The following is a 22,217-nucleotide window of genomic DNA, read 5'->3' on the forward strand; positions in this document are numbered from 1 at the left end:
AGGAGAGCCCCAAAGCAGCAGTAGCAGTAGCAGAATCTGGGTCCGCAAGCAGGAGCGGAAGAGCATCCTCCCCTTCTCCTTCTCCCCCGTTCCAAGGTAGACTGGCTCTGTCCATGGAGGATCCCCTTGGGCATCGCTGGGGACAAAGCAGAGCCCAAAGGGGACCAGGCTCCCCCCACGCCAAGAGGCCTACGGGGGGGGGCAGCGGCACTCTCTCCCCAGGGGCAGCGCTGGGCCTTCTTCAGGACTACGCTTCCAGGAAAGGGGAGGGACTATCCCGGGCCACATTCCCCTCCTCCCGGCGCCCTCCCGGATCCTGGCCATGCCGCCCCACCTTCCCCCGCCTGGACTAGATGACCCTCAGGGGTCCCTTCCAGCTCCAAAATTCTACGGTTCTCTGAATTCTAAGGTTCTGAAGTTGAATCGGAAACAGCAGGAAACAAGCTGCCTCCTCCAGAATTTGGGGAGGGGGCGGGAGGGAGAGCAGCCAGGTGGGGGCGCCCCATCTGATATTTGGGCCTCTGAGTCTTCCTGCCCGAATGCAGAATCCGACCTTTGTCCCCACTGAAGGTCACTTTCTGAGTCTGGAGCGAGTTCTCCAAGTGGGGAGTGTTCTGATTTATTTATTTGCATTTCACAGATTCACAGTCCAACCCTTTGCCATGCCTGAAGTGGGGCTTGAACCCAGGACCCTGAAATCGAGAGTCTCCTGCTTTACCAGCGGAGGCTTTTGCTCCCAAGGGACCCGTGTCTCTCTCAGGTACCCTCCTAATATTGCAACAGACTTTCACTCTGCTAGTGAGCAGGTGAAGTATTATTATTATTATTTTATTTCTAGCCCACCCATCTGGGCGCAGGGCACTAAGCCGCATCTGAGCCGAGAATCACAGAGAACTCTGCACATGCCCTGGACCCCCGGATTCTGGGAGGGAAGGAGGACAGCCAGCCAGCCAGGGGGCTGTGCTCAGCTTGCGAAGGGTTAAATGGAACAGAGCCGGAGTCCTAGAGAGGACAGGAAGTGGAGGGGCGGGGCGGGTCCTCCAGAGGAGAATCCCCTCCCTCCGTGCCCAGTCCCGTCTTTTCTCTCTTGTCTCCTCCCCGCGCTGCCTCGGTTTCCCTCCTGGGAAGAATCCGGTGAGTTTCCTCTCTCTCCCCCCTTGGGGTGCCCATGGGAGAAGGGGGTCCCGGGGCTGCAGGGGGAGACCCCCAAGTCTGGGAGCAGAGGGTCCTGCCCCCCATTCCTCTCTGCCAAGCCTGGGAGGGGGCGAGTTTCCAGGGGGTCTGCAGCTCTGCTCTTCCTTGGCATCCTCTTTGGGGAAGGAGGGAGGGGTCTGGGGGGGAGGGCATGCCCAGAATGCCCCTTCCAGTGGAGGAGCCCCTGCCAGGCCGGCCTTTCCCCCTGCCAGAATATTCCTCCTCCAGATCAGCTCAGGTCTCCAGCCCAGAGCCTCAAGGGAAGCCTCTCTGGGCAGGGGCCCCGCCTGGGGCCCCTCCGTGGAGAAAAGGGGAGAGCCAGAGGGCTGAGCTGGCTGCACTGGGCTTGCCAGGGTTCAAGGGAACAGAGCTGCCTTCCTTGAGAGGAGAGGGTGGAAAGGCGCCTTAAGGAGCCCAAGATCTTGTCCTGAAGGGGGTGAGGCAGTGCAGGGAGGAGAAGGAGGGGGCTCTGGGTGGCAGGTCTGCCAACTTTTCTCTCTCTGATCCCAGAGGGAGCTTTCAAGGATGTTCCCCATCCTGGAGTTTCTCTGCAGCTGCTGCTATTAGAAAACAAGCCCATAGCCTTTGGAGTCCCCAGGTCACCCATCCCTTCCCAAAGAAGGAACCCCAGTCTTGTCTCCATTGCAAAATGCTTTATTTACGTTAAACTTATAACTTCCACAGTGTGTAGGTAAAACTGGAACTCCCTCCCGCAGGAGCCAGGGATTGGAGAGACTTTTCTAAAGGGAAATAAGACAATCTATACATGGCAAGCATGATTGTGAATAGTACTCTCTTAGAAAAATGTAAGATACAGAAGGGGACCTTTATTTATGTATTATCAAGAAGAATAAAGCAAGGATAAAAGACACCTACTCCTCACCTTCTGGGACAAAAGAGGGATTATCAGTCATTGTGTGGCTCCTACTACTAACAGGGGACATTGGTGCTATCTCAAAATAGACTAGTTCTATCAAGCTACCCTAAGATTTGGGAATCTTGTCACAAGAGGAGCGTAAAGCTTAGCTCTGGAGTTTTTGGAGGATATACATGCCTGGTGTCCTTAAGAACACTGCAGATTTAGGACATGGGGAAGATCTATACTTTGATTGCTTCTGTGCCAGGGTGGGGGCCACATTTTGGGACTGGAGACTTGCGAAGATGGTGTATAAGCACAGACAATATCTAAGGAGGAGGGGTTTCCTGATATTTCAAAAATGTGGCATCACAGCTCCTCTGCTTCCACATACAGATTTGGACCCCATGCAACTCCTGACAGAGGTGGATACGGCCACAACATCTGTCTGGCTTGAGATGAGAGAGCTCAAAGATTGTGAACAGAGCATACCATACAAAGCACCCAGTATGGGAGAACCTACATGTAATATCTACTCTGCTATTTTCTGCCCATGCTCTGGGGTTGCAGTTTTCAGGCTTAGGGACAGGACGATGACTGTTTTTTGTACCAAGTTTTGTCAATTATCCCCACTGCGTTCAATGGGATCTACTCTCAGGTCACTACTGTGCAGACCATGTCAGGCTTGCAAGTGGGGTGAGGAGCATACGGAAGAAATTGGAATCACTGGAGATGTTTAGAAATGGGGCTTCTCTTGGGAAGGGGCTGCCCCATTTGTGCTTCTCCAGGGGCAGGAGAATATCTAGGGCAGGAGAATCCCTGCAGGGCCTCTGAGGCTCCCTTTGCTTCTTCCTCTCTCCCAGGACCCTGCAGCTTGTGGTGGCTTCTTGACCCCTCAGGAAGGATGAAAGAGACTGAATCTGTAAACCTAGCGAGGATGGAAGGGGGAAGATGGACGGTTGACCTGGTCAGGTTGTCTCCTGCATCCCTTCGGACAACCTCTGAGCGTTCCCTCCCAGGGACCTCCGAGGGATCTGGTGAGTTCCAGGGGAGGGGAGATGGGAACATGGATGGATGGAGCCGGAGAGGTATTGGGGCTTGCTCAGGGGGGCACCATTTTGGGCTCCTCCACCTGCCTGCCTGCGCCTTTGTTATCTGCAGGCAATTTGAGCTAGGAATACATCACTGCTCCCTGACCTCCATGATCTATTGGCAGTTCAAAATGTCTAAAACCAGCACCGTGATTGAATGCTCTACCAATGTCAGAAAACTTACCAATCCATTGGGCAGCACTAGAAGCCATGACTCTTGAAAGTAACCTGATCCTGGGCTTCCGGGATCCTGGACTTTCCTTTGTCTGCGAAGGGAAATGGCGAGGTGGTGTGAGACATCTGTTACCGGGGCTTTTGAGCAGTGGTGGTGAGTGCCAGGGTTAGACAGCCCCCCCAAAACTCCACTGGTAGTGGGGTGTCGAGGGGACCAGCTGGGCATGAAGAGGCTTGACGCGATTGCCGGAGCCCCGACGCTGCATCAGCAGCGAGTGGGGGGGGGGGTGAGAGACAGTGGCTTGAACCTGCCCGTGGCTCCAGCACAGCTCAGAAACCCGAAACCACAAATCGCCACCTGAAGCAGCAGACTTTCGAAGGAAAATAGGTATTGTCAACAACAATGTACTTTTCAAAATAAAAAGAATTGGATTTAATTTAGATTTGGCAAAGACGGAATCTAAACAGGAAGTCAACTTCTGTCTTTTGAAGGGAAGATTTTGAAGTCCAGACTTGTGAATGGGGAAAAAAGCTTTGGAGACACATCAGTCTTTAGATATTTTTTAAACTGCACTTTGTTACTTTGCTACCTATTAACACTATGTACTCTGGATACAAGAAGAAACTGTAGCTCTTTGTTCTTTTATTCCTTAAAAGGAAGATACAGGAAGCGATTGGAGTACTCTGTTTTTTTGAATGGGGATGCAGATTTTATGAATGAAAGCACTGAAAGGCTTGAAAACATTGCAAATTCTTTTTTTAAAAAACCTCTAAAAAGGACCCTGGATCTTGGCAAGTCCTACCAAAGCTTGGCAGGAGGACACTTTTCCATAACTGGGAGGTACCGTATTTTTTGCTCTATAGGATGCACTTTTTCCCTTCTAAAAAGTAAGGGAAAATGTGTGTGCGTCTTACGGATCAAATGCAGGCTGCGTAGCTAAGCCCAAAGCCAAAGCAGGGAGACGGAGAGCTGTGCAGCGCTCCGTCTCGTTGTTCTAGCTTAGGGATGGCTGCACAAAGCCTCCACAGGGCAGCGGGGTGCCTTCACCCCGCTGCCCTGTGGAGGCTTCAAAGGCTGTCCCCGAAGCCAGAACAGCAAGAGGCTATCCCAGAAGCTAGATCCCTCTTGCTGTTCTGGCTCCTGGGGTTCAGAATTTTTTTCTTCTTGTTTTCTCCCCCCATCCGGTGCGTCCTATAGAGCAAAAAATACGGTAATCCCAGGGAGGGAAAGTGCCTGCTAAGAGCTGAAGTAGGAGAAAGCAGGGGGAAACGGGATTTATTTTTAAAGACCAGGGCCTGTATTGGAATAAAAACTAAGAGAAATAGCATATATTGGATTACAATTACCATTTGGATTATAAATCTAATTTGAATTATAAATACGTCTGGAAAATTTTTGGACTCACAGTGTAAATATTTTGGATTACAAAACACATTGTGGATTATAATATAACTAGAAGTTTGGCAAGTGCTTAATCATCATCAAGGAGACAATGTAACAGTAAGTTTGAACTATGGTAACTAATAGACATTTGTTGTGGCCTGCTTTTTAACTATTATTTTTTGTAGATTGTATATAAAGGTGATTTCCCCCCTCTTTTCTCTCTCTCTCTTTCTCTCTCTCTTGGATATTGTGGAACTTTTATAATTCTGTAAGTTTGAAAGTGTTGTTACAGTTTGGTTTAAAAGGGTGTGGGAATTGGATTGGTGGGAGAACTGTTGTATACAAGGCAAGAGTGAGAAAAAGACAGGAGGGCTGAAGTGTCCTTGAGACAGAAGTGTTTGGGAACAGCTTGTTTTGAGAACTGACATGGAAGAGAAATCTAAACAAGAGCCAGTAAAACAGAGAGTATCAGAAAGAAGGAGAGGTTCAGCACAAGAGGAGATAGAAAAAACTCCAAAAACAGAAATGGCTGAACTTATGGCTTTACATTTTGCAGAATTCAGGAAAGGGCTGGAGCAGACTATGAACAAACAATTTATGGATGGAAGATCAGACAAAGAGAACACCAAGGAAGTATTGTCGCAGAAATTTGATAAACTGGATGAAAAAGTAAATGCTTTGGAGGTAAAGGTAGAAAAATTAGAAAAAAGAGTAGAGTCGACTGAGGGATTAAAGGAAGATCAACTGGCTTTGGTTGGGGCGATAGGGGGCCTGGCAGAAAGACAGGATGAACTGGAACAACAGAATTTACTTTTACAATTAAAATTGAATGCTAACATGGTACGAATAAGAGGGTTATTGGAAAGAGAAGAGGAGCAAGGCCTATCTGGGTGGAATATTTGGGGAATGGATGGGGGTACAGGAAGGAATGGAAGAATGTTTTGAGAATGTTTACAGAGTATGGACCCAAGCTTCAAGAGAGAAAAGACAGCCACCAGACATACTCTTGACTTTTACAACAAGGAAAAGGAAAGATGCAGTAATGCAGAAAGCTTTGAGGATGACCTGGTGGTAGAAGGGCAGAAAGATGACATTTTTAAAGAAATCCTATTTAAATTGAGAGTCAAGAGAAGGAAGTATTGAAACCTGACATCAGTTTTAAGAGGAGCAGGAATTCCCGGAGGGAGTTTCCTTTACTTATAGCAGAGAGAGGTTCAGATTAATGTCAGAGACTCAGGTACAGGAATTTCTGAATAAACATTGCAAAGACCCAGAGTTTCAAAGCTCGGGAGAGACTTCAGAACCCCCTATTTAGAGTGAACGAAGAAGTTCGCCATGCTTCTCCCCAACATGAGGAGTTCACCGGGTCTGTGCTGCAGTTTCTTCAGCCAGAAGGGAATATGTCATAGGCTGACAGTTCCGCACGGTCCCCAACAGAATGGTGTTGCAGAACGCAGGAACAGAACGCTTCAGGAGATGTCCGGATCTTTGCTTTTTGATGCTGGGCACCCCCAGAGGTTTTGGGGAGAAGCATGGCAAACTTCTTTGTTCACTCTGAATCGTTTGTTCTGTTCTGTTGTAGGGGACACACCCTATTTTCTGCTGCACAGCAAGAAGCCCAAGGTGCATTTCTTCCGTGTGTTTAGCTGCGATGCTTGGGTCCTTGTGCCAAAGGCCAAGCGCAGAAAGGGTGGCCCTAGGTCCTAAAAGATGATTTTCTGTGGATATGAGCCAGGGACCAAGGGGTGGAGATTTGCCTATCCAACAGGATTCTACTGAGCAGCAGTGCTGAGTTCGATGGACAGAGTGGGTGGATACATGGGAATCCGGATATTCTTTCAGAGCGTCTGCTTGACTCTGCTGATGAGGAAGAGGTAGAGGTTGAACCTGCTGCTGAGGCACAGAGTCCCGACCCAGAGCAGGAACCGGGAAGAGCTTCTCCCAAAGCTGTGAAGCTTGAGCAGAGAAGTGCTCCTTCCTCACCCACAGGTCCAGCTGAGAAGTCCAGAAGGCACAGAAAATCATAGGGGGAGCTCTCTGACAGCAAGGATGTTCTGGCTGGCCCTAGCGGGACAGAGGGGGCACCTGAAGTTGTGCTGAGATGTTCAGCTCACACCACTAAAGGCAAACCTCCAGACAGGTTTGCAGTCACAAATCTGTGGGTAGGTATGGCTCAATGTGAATCTGAGAGTTTTGAGAATGTTCAGAAACTGCCTCAGGAAGAAGCCAGGAAATGGCATGAGGCGATGCAGAAGGAGATGAGCTCAATGGAGTCTCTTTTTAAGAATACCGTATATTTCGCACCATAGGACGCACTTTTCCCCCTCCAAAAATGAAGGGGAAATGTGTGTGCGTCCTATGGTGCGAATGCAGGCTTTCGCTGAAGCCTGGAGAGAGAGAGGGGTACCGACCCCTCACGCTCTCCAGGCTTCGCACACCTCTCCGCAAGCAGCGGGAGCCCAGCGCTGGGCTCCCGCTGCTTGCGGAGAGTTGCCTGCATGCCGGAGCCTGGGCGCGCTGAGCTCAGCGCATCCAGGCTTCGCGGACCTCTCCGCAAGCAGCGGGAGCGTTCCCGCCGCTTGCGGAGAGTTGCCTGCATGCCGGAGCCTGGGCGCGCTGAGCTCAGCGCGTCCAGGCTTTGCGGACCTGTCCGCCGCTTGCGGAGAGTTGCCTGCATGCCGGAGCCTGGGCGCGCTGAGCTCAGCGCATCCAGGCTTCGCGGACCTCTCCGCAAGCAGCGGGAGCGCTCCCGCCGCTTGCGGAGAGTTGCCTGCATACCGGAGCCTGGGCGCGCTGAGCTCAGCGTGTCCAGGCTTCGCGGAGCGCTCCCGCCGCTTGCGGAGAGGTGCCTGCATGCCAAAGCCTGGACGCGCTGAGCTCAGTGCGTCCAGGCTTCGCGGACCTCTCCGCAAGCAGCGGGAGCCCTCCCGCTGCTTGCGGAGGGCTGTCTGTTTGGGGGCTGGGGTCGGGGGAAGCTCGAGCTTCCCCTGCCCCAGCCCCACGCCTGGGGGGGAAATAATTTTTTCCCCTTTATTTCCCCCCAAAAAACCTGGGTGCGCCCTATGGTCAGGTGCGCCCTATGGTCAGGTGCGCCCTATGGTGCGAAAAATACGGTAATTTTTTATTAACCGACCAATCACATCAAATCAAACCAAATTACATAAATTCCAAATTACACCGCTGAATTTTAAATTTTTGTTGGGGGTACCCATATTTCAAATTCTGAAGGGGATCCAATCAACTTCTTACTTCTTACTGCTGTTTTAATGTCCACAAATCTAACCTTATGATGTTCACAGTACTATCCAGTCCTTTCTTATTGTTTTTCCACATCTCTTGTTATTTTCATATATTTTTCCTTTCTCTTTGTGACCTCTGATAGTCTCCTCAAGCTGGTTAGAACAGTTTGTAATCCTGCGTGGATATTATTTTTTTAATCCAGTAGCCATATCCAGACATTTTCCATATAACATCACTTCCATACATCAAAACAGTCTTAGTGTCATTAATCTTCACCAATCTGCCTCCTTTCTCAAAACCTCTGAGGAGATTCACCAGGAATGCAGTCTGAAAACAAGTCTGTTCTGTTCTCCCGGCTATAAATCCTTTGGCAAGATGGCGGCTCCGAATTAATTGCTGCGCCATTCCAAAAGCACTTATTGCTTCTCGATCTCCATAAAGCATACTTTTGGTTAAAGTTTATCTCCACACACACCTTAATCATCCTGCTTGGGTCAGTTCAACCGATGATTCTAATGAGGGGGGGTTCTTGTAAATCACATAGAAGGAAAGTAAAAAAGGTTTTCCCCCCCATTCAGTCCCGTTGTCAAACATACCCAGCCTTTGGTGTATCTTCATCATAAAATATTCCTGTTTCTCCAACCCGTCGTCTTCTTTCGCAGAGGTAACTTAAATTAGCAGACTTCACTCCCCTTCTTCACTTGAAATATGTGCATTTGCTTCTTTTGTAATTAATTATTCCAAATTGCTGGAGCTAGTGCGCGATCAGAGAAAGCGTCCAGGAGAACCGAGATCCACATGGGGGCATTCTGCCTAGGGCCCTCACCCCCTTCTTTCGAATTAGGGGGTGATTTATGGGCACAGCAGGCAAGGGCAGTGTTCCCCATTTCCTTGGGGCAACAAGGGAGGCTGCCTACTCCCATAACAGCCTCTTAATTACCCCGTGTGGGTCGGAGAGATGGTATTGTCGGCCATCTTCCAATGCGCCCCTAGTCGCCCCCTTTTTTTAAAAGGTAAAGGTACCCCTGCCCATACGGGCCAGTCGTGACCGACTCTAGGGTTTGCGTGCTCATCTCGCTCTAGAGGCCGGGAGCCGGCGCTGTCCGAAGACACTTCCGGGTCACGTGGCCGTTTACCTTCCTGCTAAGTAAGCGGTCCCTATTTATCTACTTGCACTTAGGGGTGCTTTCGAACTGCTAGGTGGGCAGGAGCTGGGACTGAACGGCGGGAGCTCACCCCGCCGCGGGGATTTACCCACAGCGCCACCCGCGTCCCTCCTCTCAATGGAGTCTCTAGGTGTGTTCTCCCTCACGATGTTGCCAGCGGCAAAACAAGCCGTGAGCAGTCACTGGGTTTACCGTCTTAGACCCACAGCAACTGGAGAACCACAATACAAGGCTAGACTAGTAGCCAAAGGGTTCATGCAGCGGAAGGGGCTGCATTACACTGAGGTATATGCTCCCACTTCCAAAAGGGAAACTCTGTGCATGCTCTTAGCCATTGCTGCACAAAGAGGTTTTCAAGTGCACCATTTTGATGTGGATGTGGCCTATTTGAACTCAGACCTCCAGGAGGATCTGTGCAAGCTTCCTCCTCCAGGGTTTGAGGGCAATGGGCCAGGAACTGTGGAAACTGCACAAGTCAATTTACCAGCTGAAACAATCACCAAGGAATTGAGACTTGTGTCGGAATGAAGCCTTAGAGAAGTTAGGTTTCAAGAAGAGTCTTGCTGACAGCTGCCTGTACCTCGAGGGGTCAGAAGAGTCACAAGAACTGGTCTTGGTCTTTGTTGATGAGATCATTCATGTTTCATAGGCAGACAAACAGGTGCAGAAGTTTGCCAAAGAGCTTGGAAAACATTTCCAACTCAAGAACCTGGGTGCAGTAAAGATTTACCTGTGTGTACAGATAGACATTGCCAACAAAGGTCCGTATAGTTAAAGCTATTGTTTTCCCAGTAGTGATGTATGGAAGTGAGAGCTGGACCATAAAGAAAGCTAATAGCCGAAGAATTGATGCTTTTGAATTCCGGTGCTGGAGAAGACTCTCGAGAGTTCCATGGACTGCAAGAAGATCAAACCTATCCATTTTTAAGGAAATCAGCCCTGAGTGCTCAGTGGAAGGACAGATCCTGAAGCTGAGACTCCAATACTTTGGCCACCTCATGAGAAGAGAAGACTCCCTGGAAAAGACCCTGATGTTCGGAAAGATGGAGGGCACAAGGAGAAGGGGACGACAGAGGATGAGATGGTTGGACAGTGTTCTCGAAGCTACCAACATGAGTTTGCCCGAACAGGGAGGCAGTGGAAGACAGGAGTGCCTGGCGAGCTCTGGTCCATGGGGTCACGAAGAGTCGGACATGACTAAATGACTAAACAACAACAACAGATAGTGTGGTCTGAAGATGGAAGTTTCTTGCTCAGTCAGAAAGGCAAGATTGAGCAGTTGCTTGAGAAATTCAGGATGTCTGATTGTGCAGGGGTTAGGACACCCATCAAGACAGGCTACGTGAAAGACAGTCGGCTAGCAGAACGTGCTGAGTTCGAGAACGCTGAACTCTTTCAGTAAGCTCTGGGTAGTCTATTGTATCTTGTATCTGTCCCAGTAGAGCAGGCCAGACGTTGCTTTTGCTACCAATCTGCTCAGCAGGGAAGCTACAAAGCCCAGTGTAAATGCCTGGAATGGTATTAAGCGGGTGCTGATGAAAGAATGGGTTTCTGTGTAGTAAGTTTAAAAACTGACTCAACCCCCCCCTTTTGTTCTTTCAAAAGAGAGCGCTTTTAAATGCGTAAAACTTGAACTGTTGAGCAAAACCATAATAAGGACACAACTGCATAAACAGTTCTGTCCTTTATCAGGACAGGCAAGGGATGGCCTTGGCTCTCCAGGGGAACAAAGAAAACACATCAGAACTTTATCTTATGTGCTGACCACAACATACACACAAGACCAGTGTCCGGGGAAAACGCCAAAAGCGTGTTCCCGGAGATTATGGCGTCTTCCCAGATAAGAGTAGGAAGAGAAAGATCCTTTTATGGTCAGAAGTACAGGAAGGAAGATCCTTTTATGGTTGAGAGTACCAGAGCAGGAACATATGTGATGTCAACCTGCGTACGTAGGCCGACATGGTTGGGCTCCTAGGGGAGGAGTGAGAGGGTGCCTGGAGGATATATAAACTGAATGAAACCTGTCATTTCTTTGGACTTGCTGGGGACTAATCACGCAAGTGCCTTCTGCTATCCGGAGAGCAGAATAAACTCTTTCTTTGAACCAACCTCGGTGTCATTTTGACTTCCTTCCTCCTGTCCCGGAGCAACGCAGACCCAATTGGTGAACTCCAATAAGGCTACATTTCTTGGTGCATTGGCCGGGAATCCGCATTCTCTGAGGACAGGACGAAGGACCGGGGCGTCACTGCTCAGTGAACAGCTCGGTCGGCGTTGGTGGCTCCAAGCGCGCACCCTACATTTTCTAGGGGGAGCCCCCCACCCCGTACCTGAGTGGAGACGCAGCAGAGATGCAAGAAAGACAGCAGCTGCATGGGAGAAGGGTACCCAGGGGAAAGGTAGGCCCCACAGCTTGTTTTGTGGGAGTCAGGGGTTTGATTAGCCCCCCCAGTAGGAGCAGCAAAGTGCCGCTGGGTTTAACCAGCAGAGTTTGCCGGTAGAAGAGCAGTAAGAGCCACCAGTCTTGGGAAGTTTGTGGGTAAAGGGGATTGGGGAGGTGCATGGGGTTTGTGTGTGTATGGGGGTTTGTATGTTGGTATGTGTTTGTGTATAGGGACACTCCAGTGAATGTCTTGAGTGGATGAGACGTTGGGGTTCAGAGCCACTGACGAAGCGAAGTGTGGTCCTTGTAAGGTGCTGTTCCTAGCGATGCGAGTCCGTCTAGGCCACTGACAGGACGCGGAGAAAGGTGGAGGGCAACCAAAATGGTCAAAGGCCTGGAAACGATGCCTTATGAGGAAGGGCTAAGGGAGCTGGGCATGTTTAGCCTGGAGAAGAGGAGGTTAAGGGGTGATATGATAGCCATGTTCAAATATATAAAAGGATGTCATATAGAAGAGGGAGAAAGGTTGTTTTCTGCTGCTCCAGAGAAGTGGACACGGAGCAGTGGATCCAAACTACAAGAAAGAAGATTCCACCTAAACATTAGGAAGAACTTCCTGACAGTAAGAGCTGTTCGACAGTGGAATTTGCTGCCAAGGAGTGTGGTGGAGTCTCCTTCTTTGGAGGTCTTTAAGCAGAGGCTTGACAACCATATGTCAGGAGTGCTCTGATGGTGTTTCCTGCTTGGCAGGGGGTTGGACTCGATGGCCCTTGTGGTCTATTCCAACTCTATGATTCTGTGACTGAGTGGGAAACAAGGTTAGGTGGACGGAGTGTCCCAGAGGTTAAGAGAAAGAAAAAAAGGGGGGCCTTGCAGTGTTTGTTCTTTTTGGACAATTGGAAATGTCAAGCTACAGTTGAAAACCCTTGTAAGCTCCTTTCTGTATTCTGGCAGTGACCAGCATAGGTGCGCCAAGCTCACGTGCTGAACAGATAGCGACTGGGCGAATCTGAATGACAGGAAGTCCATATCTGGGATGGTCATAAACTTTGGGGAATCTCTAGTTGGGTGGAAGTTCCAGAAGCAGAGTCTCATTGTGCTGTCCTCTACTGAAGCTGACTTCAGTGTACTGTAAGAGCTGTGCCGGGAACTGGAGTTCTACAGATGTCTGGTTCAAGAAATCTGCGGGGAATGTTGCTTGCCCAGCACTGTTTGGGAGGACAATCAACCCTGTCTGAAGTTGGCAGAGTCTGGGCAATTTAAGGCCAGAACCAAACATCTGGACATATTTTTTTTGGGGTAAGTGGTGGTACTTACAAGCCCCCCAGCAGTGCAGGATGAGAGGGGGTGTGAGGGGAACCAGAGCTTACAGGGTTAAACAGCTCAGTTCCATCGTCCTGCCTCTGAGGGGCGGAGAGATCCTACATTCGGGATCTGTTTCGTTGTTTTGTATTCTGCTTTTGTTTTTGTCCGAGCTGGAGATATTTTTCCTGCCGGACACTGGCTGATTTATACTGCTGTAAAAATAAAGCTTCTAGAATAGAAAGAAGCTGAGTGGAACTTATACGGAATAGAATAGAAAGAAGCTGAGTGGCATTTATGCACACTATGCAAGCACAGAGGGCAGAAGGCCAATTCGCTGTGTTTACTCTGCTGTGCTCAGAGGTCTGAAGAAGCAGAGATGTGCCACAGAAGCCTACAGGACCTTCACCTCACCCTGAGCAATATTTCACACAGAGATGGCAGGCATAGAGGCATATAAAAAAAGTAAAATATTTAGGAGTTTGGATAACATCCAAAAATAGAAATATAAATATAAATATCAAGATTTGTCTGGAATGGGAAAAAGCCAAGGATAAAAAAATAAAATTTTAACAGATGTGAAAGAAAGAGGCGGATTAGTAGTGTATTAGAAGCAATAAGGCTGCTTGGAAATGCTGCAAGTTTTAAAATAAATAGAGGGGAAACTAAGGTGTTAGTGAAAAGCATGGATGCACAGTCAAAAAATGAATTACAGAGAGTGAGTGGATTGGTGATAAAGAATAAAGTGAAATATATTGGAGTATCGTTAACAGCATAAACAACAGCAACACTTCTAAAATGTCAAGGTAATTATATTAAAATCATTAACTTCAAAATAATATATATATATATCAGTCCATAACCAAGAAGTAGTCATTGTAATGGATTGCTGTGGGAGCCAGGAAGTCATGGCAAAGGCTTGTAGCGCCACCTGGTGCCTTGCTGACCTCGGTGACCAGCATGTCCGTGTCTTACAATGAATTAGAATGCATTGACCTTATAAGGATTTATGTTCCCCCTCTCTGGGCAGTGTAACCCTATATCATTTGTGGGTGGGTTAAAGCTTGACCGGATGAGGTAACGTGAGACATTGGAATGCAGCCGTGCGGCTGGGGAGAACAAAGAGAATAAAAATCGGAGGAGAGAGAGGAAGGAGCTTTTTTACCCTCCTGAAAATATTGCTGCCTTTGTGTGTGTTTTTCTTTGCCTTGCACCCCAAAATGACGGCTGGCTTCCGTCAATTGGTTCCCACAGATTGCTGGTGGGGAACACCACGACGCCTTTCAATGGATGATGTCCAAGACAGTATAGCTTTGTCAGCTGATGATGAAATTGAATACATTACATACAATGAATGACAACAAAAATAATACTGAGCAACCTGCAAATTAAATAATGAATAAAGAATAAATGAAGAATACATACCAAATTATTTTAGACAGAATATCCATATACATATTATTTTGAAGTTTATTATTTGTAAATTTTAGATAACAATCTACTACTAATAATAACACATTTACTATATTAATTAGCCACGTGTTGCGACCATATTTGAGCAGCTCAACTGCTAAGTCAGCTCTGGCATTGAGACTAGTAGCTCAAGTGACTCAAGACCTAATTCACGCTAAACACTTCTAACTCTTTTCAGTTCTTCCTCTATCACAAGCATTCATTAATTTTGTTCTGCCCGAAGCTCTAAATAGCTTCTCTCTTCATTGCAGATGGTGATCAATTGGAAGGGAAGAACAAGGGGGACCACAACAGTATCCACATAGTGGAGAAGTCAACTAAATATTCAGGGTGTGGAGAGAACATCCATCAGAGCTCCCAGTCCACCTCCCATCCAAGAAAGAGCTTCATTTGGAGGGATAGCCTTACTTCACACGAAAGAACTCACAGTGGAGAGAAATTCTATCAGTGCTTGGAATGTGGAAAGAGCTTCACTCGGAAGGATAGTCTCACTACACATCAAAGAATTCATACAGGGGAGAAACCCTATCCGTGCTTGGAATGCGGAAAGAACTTCAGTCAGAGGGTGAAACTCACTTCCCATCAAAGAATTCATACAGGGGAGAAACCCCATCAGTGTTTGGAATGTGGAAAGAGCTTCAGACAGGCGATCCATCTCACTACCCATCAAAGAATTCATACAGGGGAGAAACCGTTTCAATGCCAGGAGTGTGGAAAGAGCTTCAGCCAGGGGATACATCTAACTTCCCATCAAAGAATTCATACAGGTCAGAAACCATACCAGTGCTGTGAATGTGGGAAAAACTTCAGTCAAAGCAGCCATCTCAAGACCCATCAAAGAATTCACACAGGGGTGAAATGCTATCAGTGCTTGGAATGTGGGAAGAGCTTCAGTCTCAGGCAGAGTCTCACTTCCCATCAAAGAATTCATACAGGGGATAAACCTTTTCAATGCCATGAGTGTGGAAAGAGCTTTTGTCACAGTTGCAGTCTCACTTCCCATCAAAGAATTCATACAGGGGAGAAACCCTATAAGTGCTTGGAATGTGGAAAGAGCTTCAATCGGAATGATAGTCTCACTTCCCATCAAAGAATTCATACAAAGGAAAAACCCTATCAATGCTTGAAATGTGGAAAGAGCTTCAATCGAAAGCATCATCTCACTTTGCATCAAAGAATTCATACAGGGGAGAAACCATATCCATGCCTGGAATGTGGAAAGAGCTTCCGTTACAGGAAGAGTCTTACTTTGCATCAAAAAGTTCATACAGGGGAGAAACCCTATCAGTGCTCAGAATGTGGAAAGAGCTTTCGTCACAGTTCCAATCTAACTAGCCATCATAGAGTTCATACAGGCGAGAAATCCTATCAGTGCTTGAAATGTGGGAAGAGCTTCAGTCAGAGACAGAGTCTCAATTCCCATAACAGAATTCATACAGGGGAGAAACCCTATCCGTGCTTGGAATGCGGAAAGAGCTTCAGTCAAAGTTCTCATCTAACTTCCCATCAAAGAGTCCATACAGGGGAGAAACACTACCAGTGCTTAGAATGTGGAAAGAGCTTTCGTCACAGTTCCAGTCTCACTTCCCATCAAGGAATTCATACAGGGGAGAAACCCTATCAGTGCTTAGAATGCGGAAAGACCTTCAGTCAAAGTTCCAATCTAACTATGCACCATAGAGTTCATACACGGGAGAAATCCTATCAGTGCTTGAAATGTGGGAAGAGCTTCAGTCACAGACAGAGTCTCACCTCCCATAACAGAATTCATACAGGGGAGAAACCCTATCCGTGCTTGGAATGCGGAAAGAGCTTTCGTCAGAGAGGTGACCTCACTTTACATCAAAGAGTCCATACAGGGGAGAAACCCTATCAGTGCTTAGAATGTGGAAAGAGCTTTCGTCAGAGAGGTGACCTCACTTTACATCAAAGAGTCCATACAGGGGAGAAACCCTATCAGTGCTTGGAATGTGGAAAGAGCTTCCGGGAGAGGACCAACCTCACAAAGCATAAAAGAGTCCATACAGGGGAGAAACCCTATCAGTGCTTGGAATGTGGAAAGAGCTTCAGTGAGAGGGTGCAGCTCACTTCCCATCACAGAATTCATACAGGGGAGAAACCATATCCATGCCTGGAATGTGGAAAGAGCTTCCGTTACAGGCAGAGTCTTGCTTCGCATCAAAAGGTTCATACGGGGGAGAAACCCTATCAGTGCTTTGAATGTGGAAAGAACTTCCGGGAGGGGGCCAAGCTCACTTCCCATCAAAAAATTCATACAGGGGAGAAAACATATCAGTGTTTGGAATGTGGAAAGAGCTTCAGCCAGGGGATCCATCTCACTACCCATAAAAGAATTCATACAGGGGAGAAACCCTTTCAATGCCATGAGTGTGGAAAGAGCTTTCGTCACAGTTCCACTCTCACTTTTCATCAAAGAATTCATACAGGGGAGAAACCTTTTCAATGCCATGAGTGTGGAAAGAGCTTTGGTCACAGTTCCTATCTCATGACCCATCAAAGAACTCATACAGGTCAGAAACCATATCAATGCTTGAAATGTGGGAAGAGCTTCAGTCACAGACAGAGTCTCACTTCCCATCAAAGAATTCATACAGAGGGAAAACCAATAAGGAAAAATAATAACACAAACATTATTGAAGAACCCTTACAAAACACATTTGTATAGAAAAGAGAAAGGGCAGGGGAGAATAACTAAAAATACCATTTATCACATTTGTATCATATATATCATATCATTTGTCAACACATAGAAAGGCAGGTTCCCCCAGCTCTCCCCAGGATGCCCCCCTTCTCCCCGTCTCCCACCCTGAGTGATCGTTCCTCTGTAGCAGTAATTATTCAGAATATGCACTCCAGGATAAACCCAGCTGTATTTAGTATCCAGTATTTATTACCAGTCCTCGGTGCATCTCTGGTCTCTTTGATTCCTGATTCTCCCTGTTAGTCTGTCCATTTCTGCGTATTCCATCAATTTCATTCTCCATTTTTCTCTCGTGGACATTTCTTCCTGTTTCTACTTCTGCGCCAGCAAAATTCTGGCTGCTGTAACTGCATACAAAACTAATTTCACATCTTTTTTACTAATTTCATTACCCAATGCTCCCAATAGAAAAGCTTCTGGTTTTTTAACAAATGTATATTTCAACATTTTCTTTAACTCATTATAAATCATCTCCCAGAAACTTTTCACCTTCTTACATTCCCACCACATATGGTAAAATGTTCCTTCTGTATCCTGACATTTCCAACATTTATTACAGACTTTATACATTTTATCCAATTTTACAGGTGTTATATACAATCTGTATAACATCTTCATAACATTTTCCTTAATCGTAGTACATGCTGTAAATTTTAAACCATCCTTCCAAAGCTGTATTTAGTATCCAGACTATTTCCTCCCCTTCAGCAAGATGGCACTTTTCCTACATTCCACCCCCCCAGCCCAGCCTTCAAATTTTAACCACTCAGACAGTGCAATATGACTCTTATAATGATCATCTAATAATCCAAATTAGTATTTCTCCAGTTTTTAGGTCCAGTTTCTATAAAGCCTTATTAAAACTGTTCCAACAAGTCTCAGTCAAGTCACAGTCCAAAATTATTGTCTCTTTCAATGTTCATCCAATCTTGCTTCCTCTTCTTTTACTAATCTTCTTTCCTAATCCACTGGGGGTGGAGAAGAAGGCACATTAAATCCCTTTCCTCATACGAGATCATAGCTTGTGTTGTGAACAGTTTCAGGAGTTGCACTGCATCCTCTTTTGCTGGATGTACATTTTCCTCTGCCGATAATTCCCACACCAGCTCATCCCAACGTAGCCTTGCCTTTCCATGGAGCTCTTTCTTTCTCCTCCTGTTCTTCCCTCACCTGCTCAACAGAAGCTTCTGCACCACTCCCAGTGAATCCTTTCCAATGACTCCCGGCTTACGACCCACACATTCACCTCAGTCTAGAATCATAGAGTTGGAAGAGACCACAAGGGCCATCGAGTCCAACTCCCTGCCAAGCAGGAAACACCATCAGAGCACTCCTGACATGCTTGTCAAGCCTCTGCTTAAAGACCTCCAAAGAAGGAGACTCCACCACACTCCCTGGCAGCAAATTCCACTGTCGAACAGCTCTTACTGTCAGGAAGTTCTTCCTAATGTTTAGGTGGAATCTTCTTTCTTGTAGTTTGGATCCATTGCTCTGTGTCCGCTTCTCTGAAGCAGCAGAAAACACTCTGGAGCAGTCTCTCTTTCTGAGACCCGTCTTGGTCTTTAATGCCAAGGAGCTCCATGTCTGGATGGAGAGCAGAGCTGCAGAAGCTTGTTTGGAGTGGATGCATCTGGTTCTCCATAAATCAGGCAGAGGCAAAGTTCATTGGCAAAAGAAGAACTTTCTACTAAAGGTTTTTCAGCTTCGTTACAGAACAAAGCTTCAGGAGACTTAGCAGATGTGAAAGTTAGAAAATGAAAGTAAGAAAGAGAAACCAGCCCACTGAGCTCACAGATTTATCTTTCTGGTTCAGTGTGACCTTGAGATAACAAAACACAGACTGGCTTCATTATTACCAAATAATGGAGGCTTACAAGTTGGACAGGAAAATTGGCTTACAGGTGGAAAAATCAAAATTGGAAACAGAACTGTTAGAACCCAAAACTAAGAATTTGTCAAAAATGTATAACTTGCTGTTGAAATGGAATACGCAGGATGAAATGGTTAAATCAGCTATGATCAAGTGGGCACAAGATATTGGTCATAACATTATGTTTGCTGACTGGGAACAGTTGTGGACCACCGGTATGAAATTTACGGCATGTAATGCCTTAAAAGAAAATATTATGAAAATGATTTATAGGTGGTACATGACCCCAGTCAAGCTTGCAAAAATTTACCACTTGTCTGATAATAAATGCTGGAAATGTAAAGAGACCGAAGGTACATTCTTTCACCTTTGGTGGACATGCCCAAGGATTAAGGCTTTCTGGGAAATGATTTATAATGAAATGAAAAAGGTATTTAAATATACCTTCTTGAAGAAACCAGAGGCCTTTCTCCTGGGTATGGTCGGCCAATTGGTGCCAAAGAAGGACAGAACATTCTTTATGTACGCTACAACAGCAGCAAGAATACTTATTGCAAAGTATTGGAAGACACAAGATTTACCCACTTTGGAAGAATGGCAGATGAAGGTGATAGACTATGTGGGACTGGCAGAAATGACTGGCAGAATCCGAGATCAGGGAAGAGAGACGGCGGAAGAAGATTGGAAGAAATTTAAGGACTATTTCAAGAAACATTGTAAAATTAATGAATGTTAGAACGATGTTGGTTTAGAAACTAAGTGGTTTCCAGCTGTAATGATTAAGTAAAAAGAAAAGAAAGGTTAAAAAGTAAATAGAAATTAAGGGAGAGGATTTGCTGAGCTAATAATCAGAAATTGGAATACAGAAAGGGGAGGTATGAGGAGGTCAGGGAAGTAAGTTATAAGAAAATAAGGGAATGAAATTATACTTGTTTTTGTCTGTGTTTTTGTTTGTATTATTGTTATTTTTTCTTTTATATAATTTTTGAAACTTTAATAAATATCTTAAAAAAAAGAGAGATAACAAAACACAAATCATAATAAATCCAGCTGCCTCAGCAGAGAAGAACAAAACCTTCTGGAAGGAACCAGTGTTTTCCAGTATTTTCCGGTTTCTCCTCTCAGGATTTTAGCCATGACATTTTGTCCTACTGCCAGAAAAGCATCTTTAGCTCCCTAGTTTCTGTGGCAACACTTTGGCTCAAGTTTCCATCACAGAATCGTAGAATGGGAGAGTCGGAAGTGTGGGGATGTTTAGGGAGGCAGGAGAAGGATATATTGTTTACTAATATCCTTCCTAACTTGCATTAGCAAGTTCTATAACTTAGCAGAGTTCCAAACATTCCCCTTTTTAAATTTGCACGGTGGTTAGCTTGTTGCAGGCTTGCTTAAGCCTCTTTAAATATAGGATTCCTGGTAAGATCCCTTCTACTCCCTCATAAAGATATGACACAATCTTCTTATAGTAAATGTAAAAGTAGTTTACTCACTCATTCAGTTCACAGATGCATCCCTGAAGGCAGACTTAGGTTACAAAAGTGTCTAACTATATGAACTATCCCATAAGGGAGTTCGTCCCAAGTGACTGCAACTGAGCTGTCACTTCTCCTAACAAATAGAAAGACAAAATGGAGAAAAATAGCAGAACACGGAGGACATGCGCTCCTCTTCCTAGAATAGGCCACACCTACTTCAAGTCACATGCAGTGGAAGTCTGTCCCAGCTCAGGAGGAAACAGGAACTTTTCTCCTGAGTAGTAGAAAACATCCCCAAATATGTCCACTGTAGGAATGTTGTACTTGACTGCTATAAGTTTCACATCCCACAGGAAGAGAGCCTGGGTGTCACCTGGTCCTGCCCCCTGCAAGTCAGGAATCTCGTCCAAGACAGATGGCCATCCAACCTCTGCTTTAAAAGCTCCATGGAAGGAGAGTCCAGCACCTACCAAGGGAGTCTGTTTCACTCTGGAAGAACTCTTCCTGTCCTAAAGTATTTCCTGAGGTTTAGCTGGAATCTCCTTTCTTGTAACTTGAAGCCATTGCTCCGTCCTGCAGGTGACAGCCCTTTCATAACATGTATACGTTGTAGAAAGTAACAATTCCATAAAACGGCATTTGGATGATTCCGATTTCTTTTAAGCCTAGCTTAATTGAAAAGGCCTGTGCCTGCCTACATTTGATGGAACAGAACGAGCTGCTTTTAGGTAAGCAGCAAATATCTATTCCAGAACCCTGAAAAGAATAAAGTGGGAGTTGTATGCATGAAAAGAGAATCAGCTAGGTATGGCAATTGTGATTCATCTTGAACTGTTTTGTAGATGGATGAAAGAGGACATTGGAAGACGTTTATTAATTAGGAATATTAGCCAAAGTCTTCATAAAGAAAAGACACTATGTGAAAGAAGTAGAACTTTTGACAGATATTGAGTGAATCCAGAACATGATTAGAGAGAAAGGAGAGTAAAGTTAAGCTAGAAGAAGAGATTAAAGAAATAATGAAATGTGTTTAAGGCACATTTGTGGTTCTTTGCAGGAACATTTGTTTTTCAATAAAGGCCTATCTTTCCACCTGGAGACTTCCTCCTTTTCCTTTTGGTTTTCTGTGTGGATAACCTCCAGTCTGGGAACCTCTTTGAATTTCTACACGACAGGATTTTAAATAATAATAATAATAATTGAAAGTGATTTATAGTGAGGTTGAATATAATTATTGGTAGAAGCAATTTAAAACATTCAAAAAATGAATCAGCAATACATTTTAAAAGATAAGTTTTCCTTACTGTTTACTGTTCTGTTTACAGGTGGCTGGGGGGTGGGGCACAACATGCCGAAGCAGAGGCCATCTTTTTCAAGGGATCCTTATTAAGCTTGGAAATGTCTGCATGTGATCCCATCTCACATAAACACCATGAAGGAGGGTGGAGCCTGAAAGGCAAAAGCATTTGCCTCAAAGGCCTCAAGGGCGATTTCCCCCATGGAGACCTGGGACCCCTTCTCCTTCTAAAGGGACCTCCGAGGAGGAAGCCAGGGCGGATCAATCCCTGGACCTTGGAGGTGATTCCTCAGCTCATCTGGAAAGTGCCATATCGTGTTCCTTTCCCCATTTGCCAGGAGCCTAAGTTCCATTTAGGGTTCCTCATTCCGCACCCCAAGGTTCCTCCAAGGCTTTATGGAAGGAAACTGAGGCAGGCTGAGCCATGGCTTTGGTTGCTTCCAATGGCCCTGCAGGGGATTCAGGGTGGGGGGTCTGTCTCTTCCTCTGGCCATGGCAGTTCCCAGGAAGCCTTTTCAGAAAGGCAGTAGACACTCAGCAGAAGTTCGGTTCTTCTCTGCAATGGCTTCCTCTTCTGAGCTGTACTGGGA

At 46.2% G+C, this 22,217-nt stretch overlaps 3 protein-coding genes across 5 annotated transcripts in view; 2 read left to right on the plus strand and 1 right to left on the minus strand.

Moving 5' to 3' along the window:
• The window catches only part of LOC309364382 (uncharacterized protein), a 96,297-nt gene extending 74,875 nt beyond the window's left edge, over positions 1–21,422 (plus strand). Inside the window, exons 1-3 of one of the 3 annotated variants that reach the window (XM_081901542.1) lie at positions 513–760; positions 2,914–3,087; positions 14,515–21,422. In XM_081901542.1, the coding sequence (XP_081757668.1) occupies positions 2,955–3,087; positions 14,515–16,949 (2,568 nt within the window). In that variant the 5' untranslated portion in view covers positions 513–760; positions 2,914–2,954 and the 3' untranslated portion in view covers positions 16,950–21,422. Of the gene's footprint in view, positions 1–512; positions 761–854; positions 1,135–2,913; positions 3,088–14,514 lie in introns of those variants that run through there. The other 2 variants (XM_081901541.1, XM_081901540.1) reach the window with 2 other exon arrangements.
• LOC309364430 (uncharacterized protein) overlaps positions 1–21,422 on the plus strand; it is a 94,717-nt gene extending 73,295 nt beyond the window's left edge. The window contains exon 4 of the mRNA XM_081901695.1: positions 17,063–21,422. The gene's annotated coding sequence lies outside the window, so the exon portion shown is untranslated. The remainder of the gene's footprint in view (positions 1–17,062) is intronic.
• Positions 1–22,217, minus strand: part of LOC309364552 (uncharacterized protein) — a 419,096-nt gene that overhangs the window by 340,999 nt on the left and 55,880 nt on the right. The window lies entirely within an intron of this gene.

This window comes from Podarcis melisellensis, assembly GCF_964234715.1.
Source record: "Podarcis melisellensis genome assembly, chromosome: 2".
NCBI lineage: Eukaryota > Metazoa > Chordata > Lepidosauria > Squamata > Lacertidae > Podarcis > Podarcis melisellensis.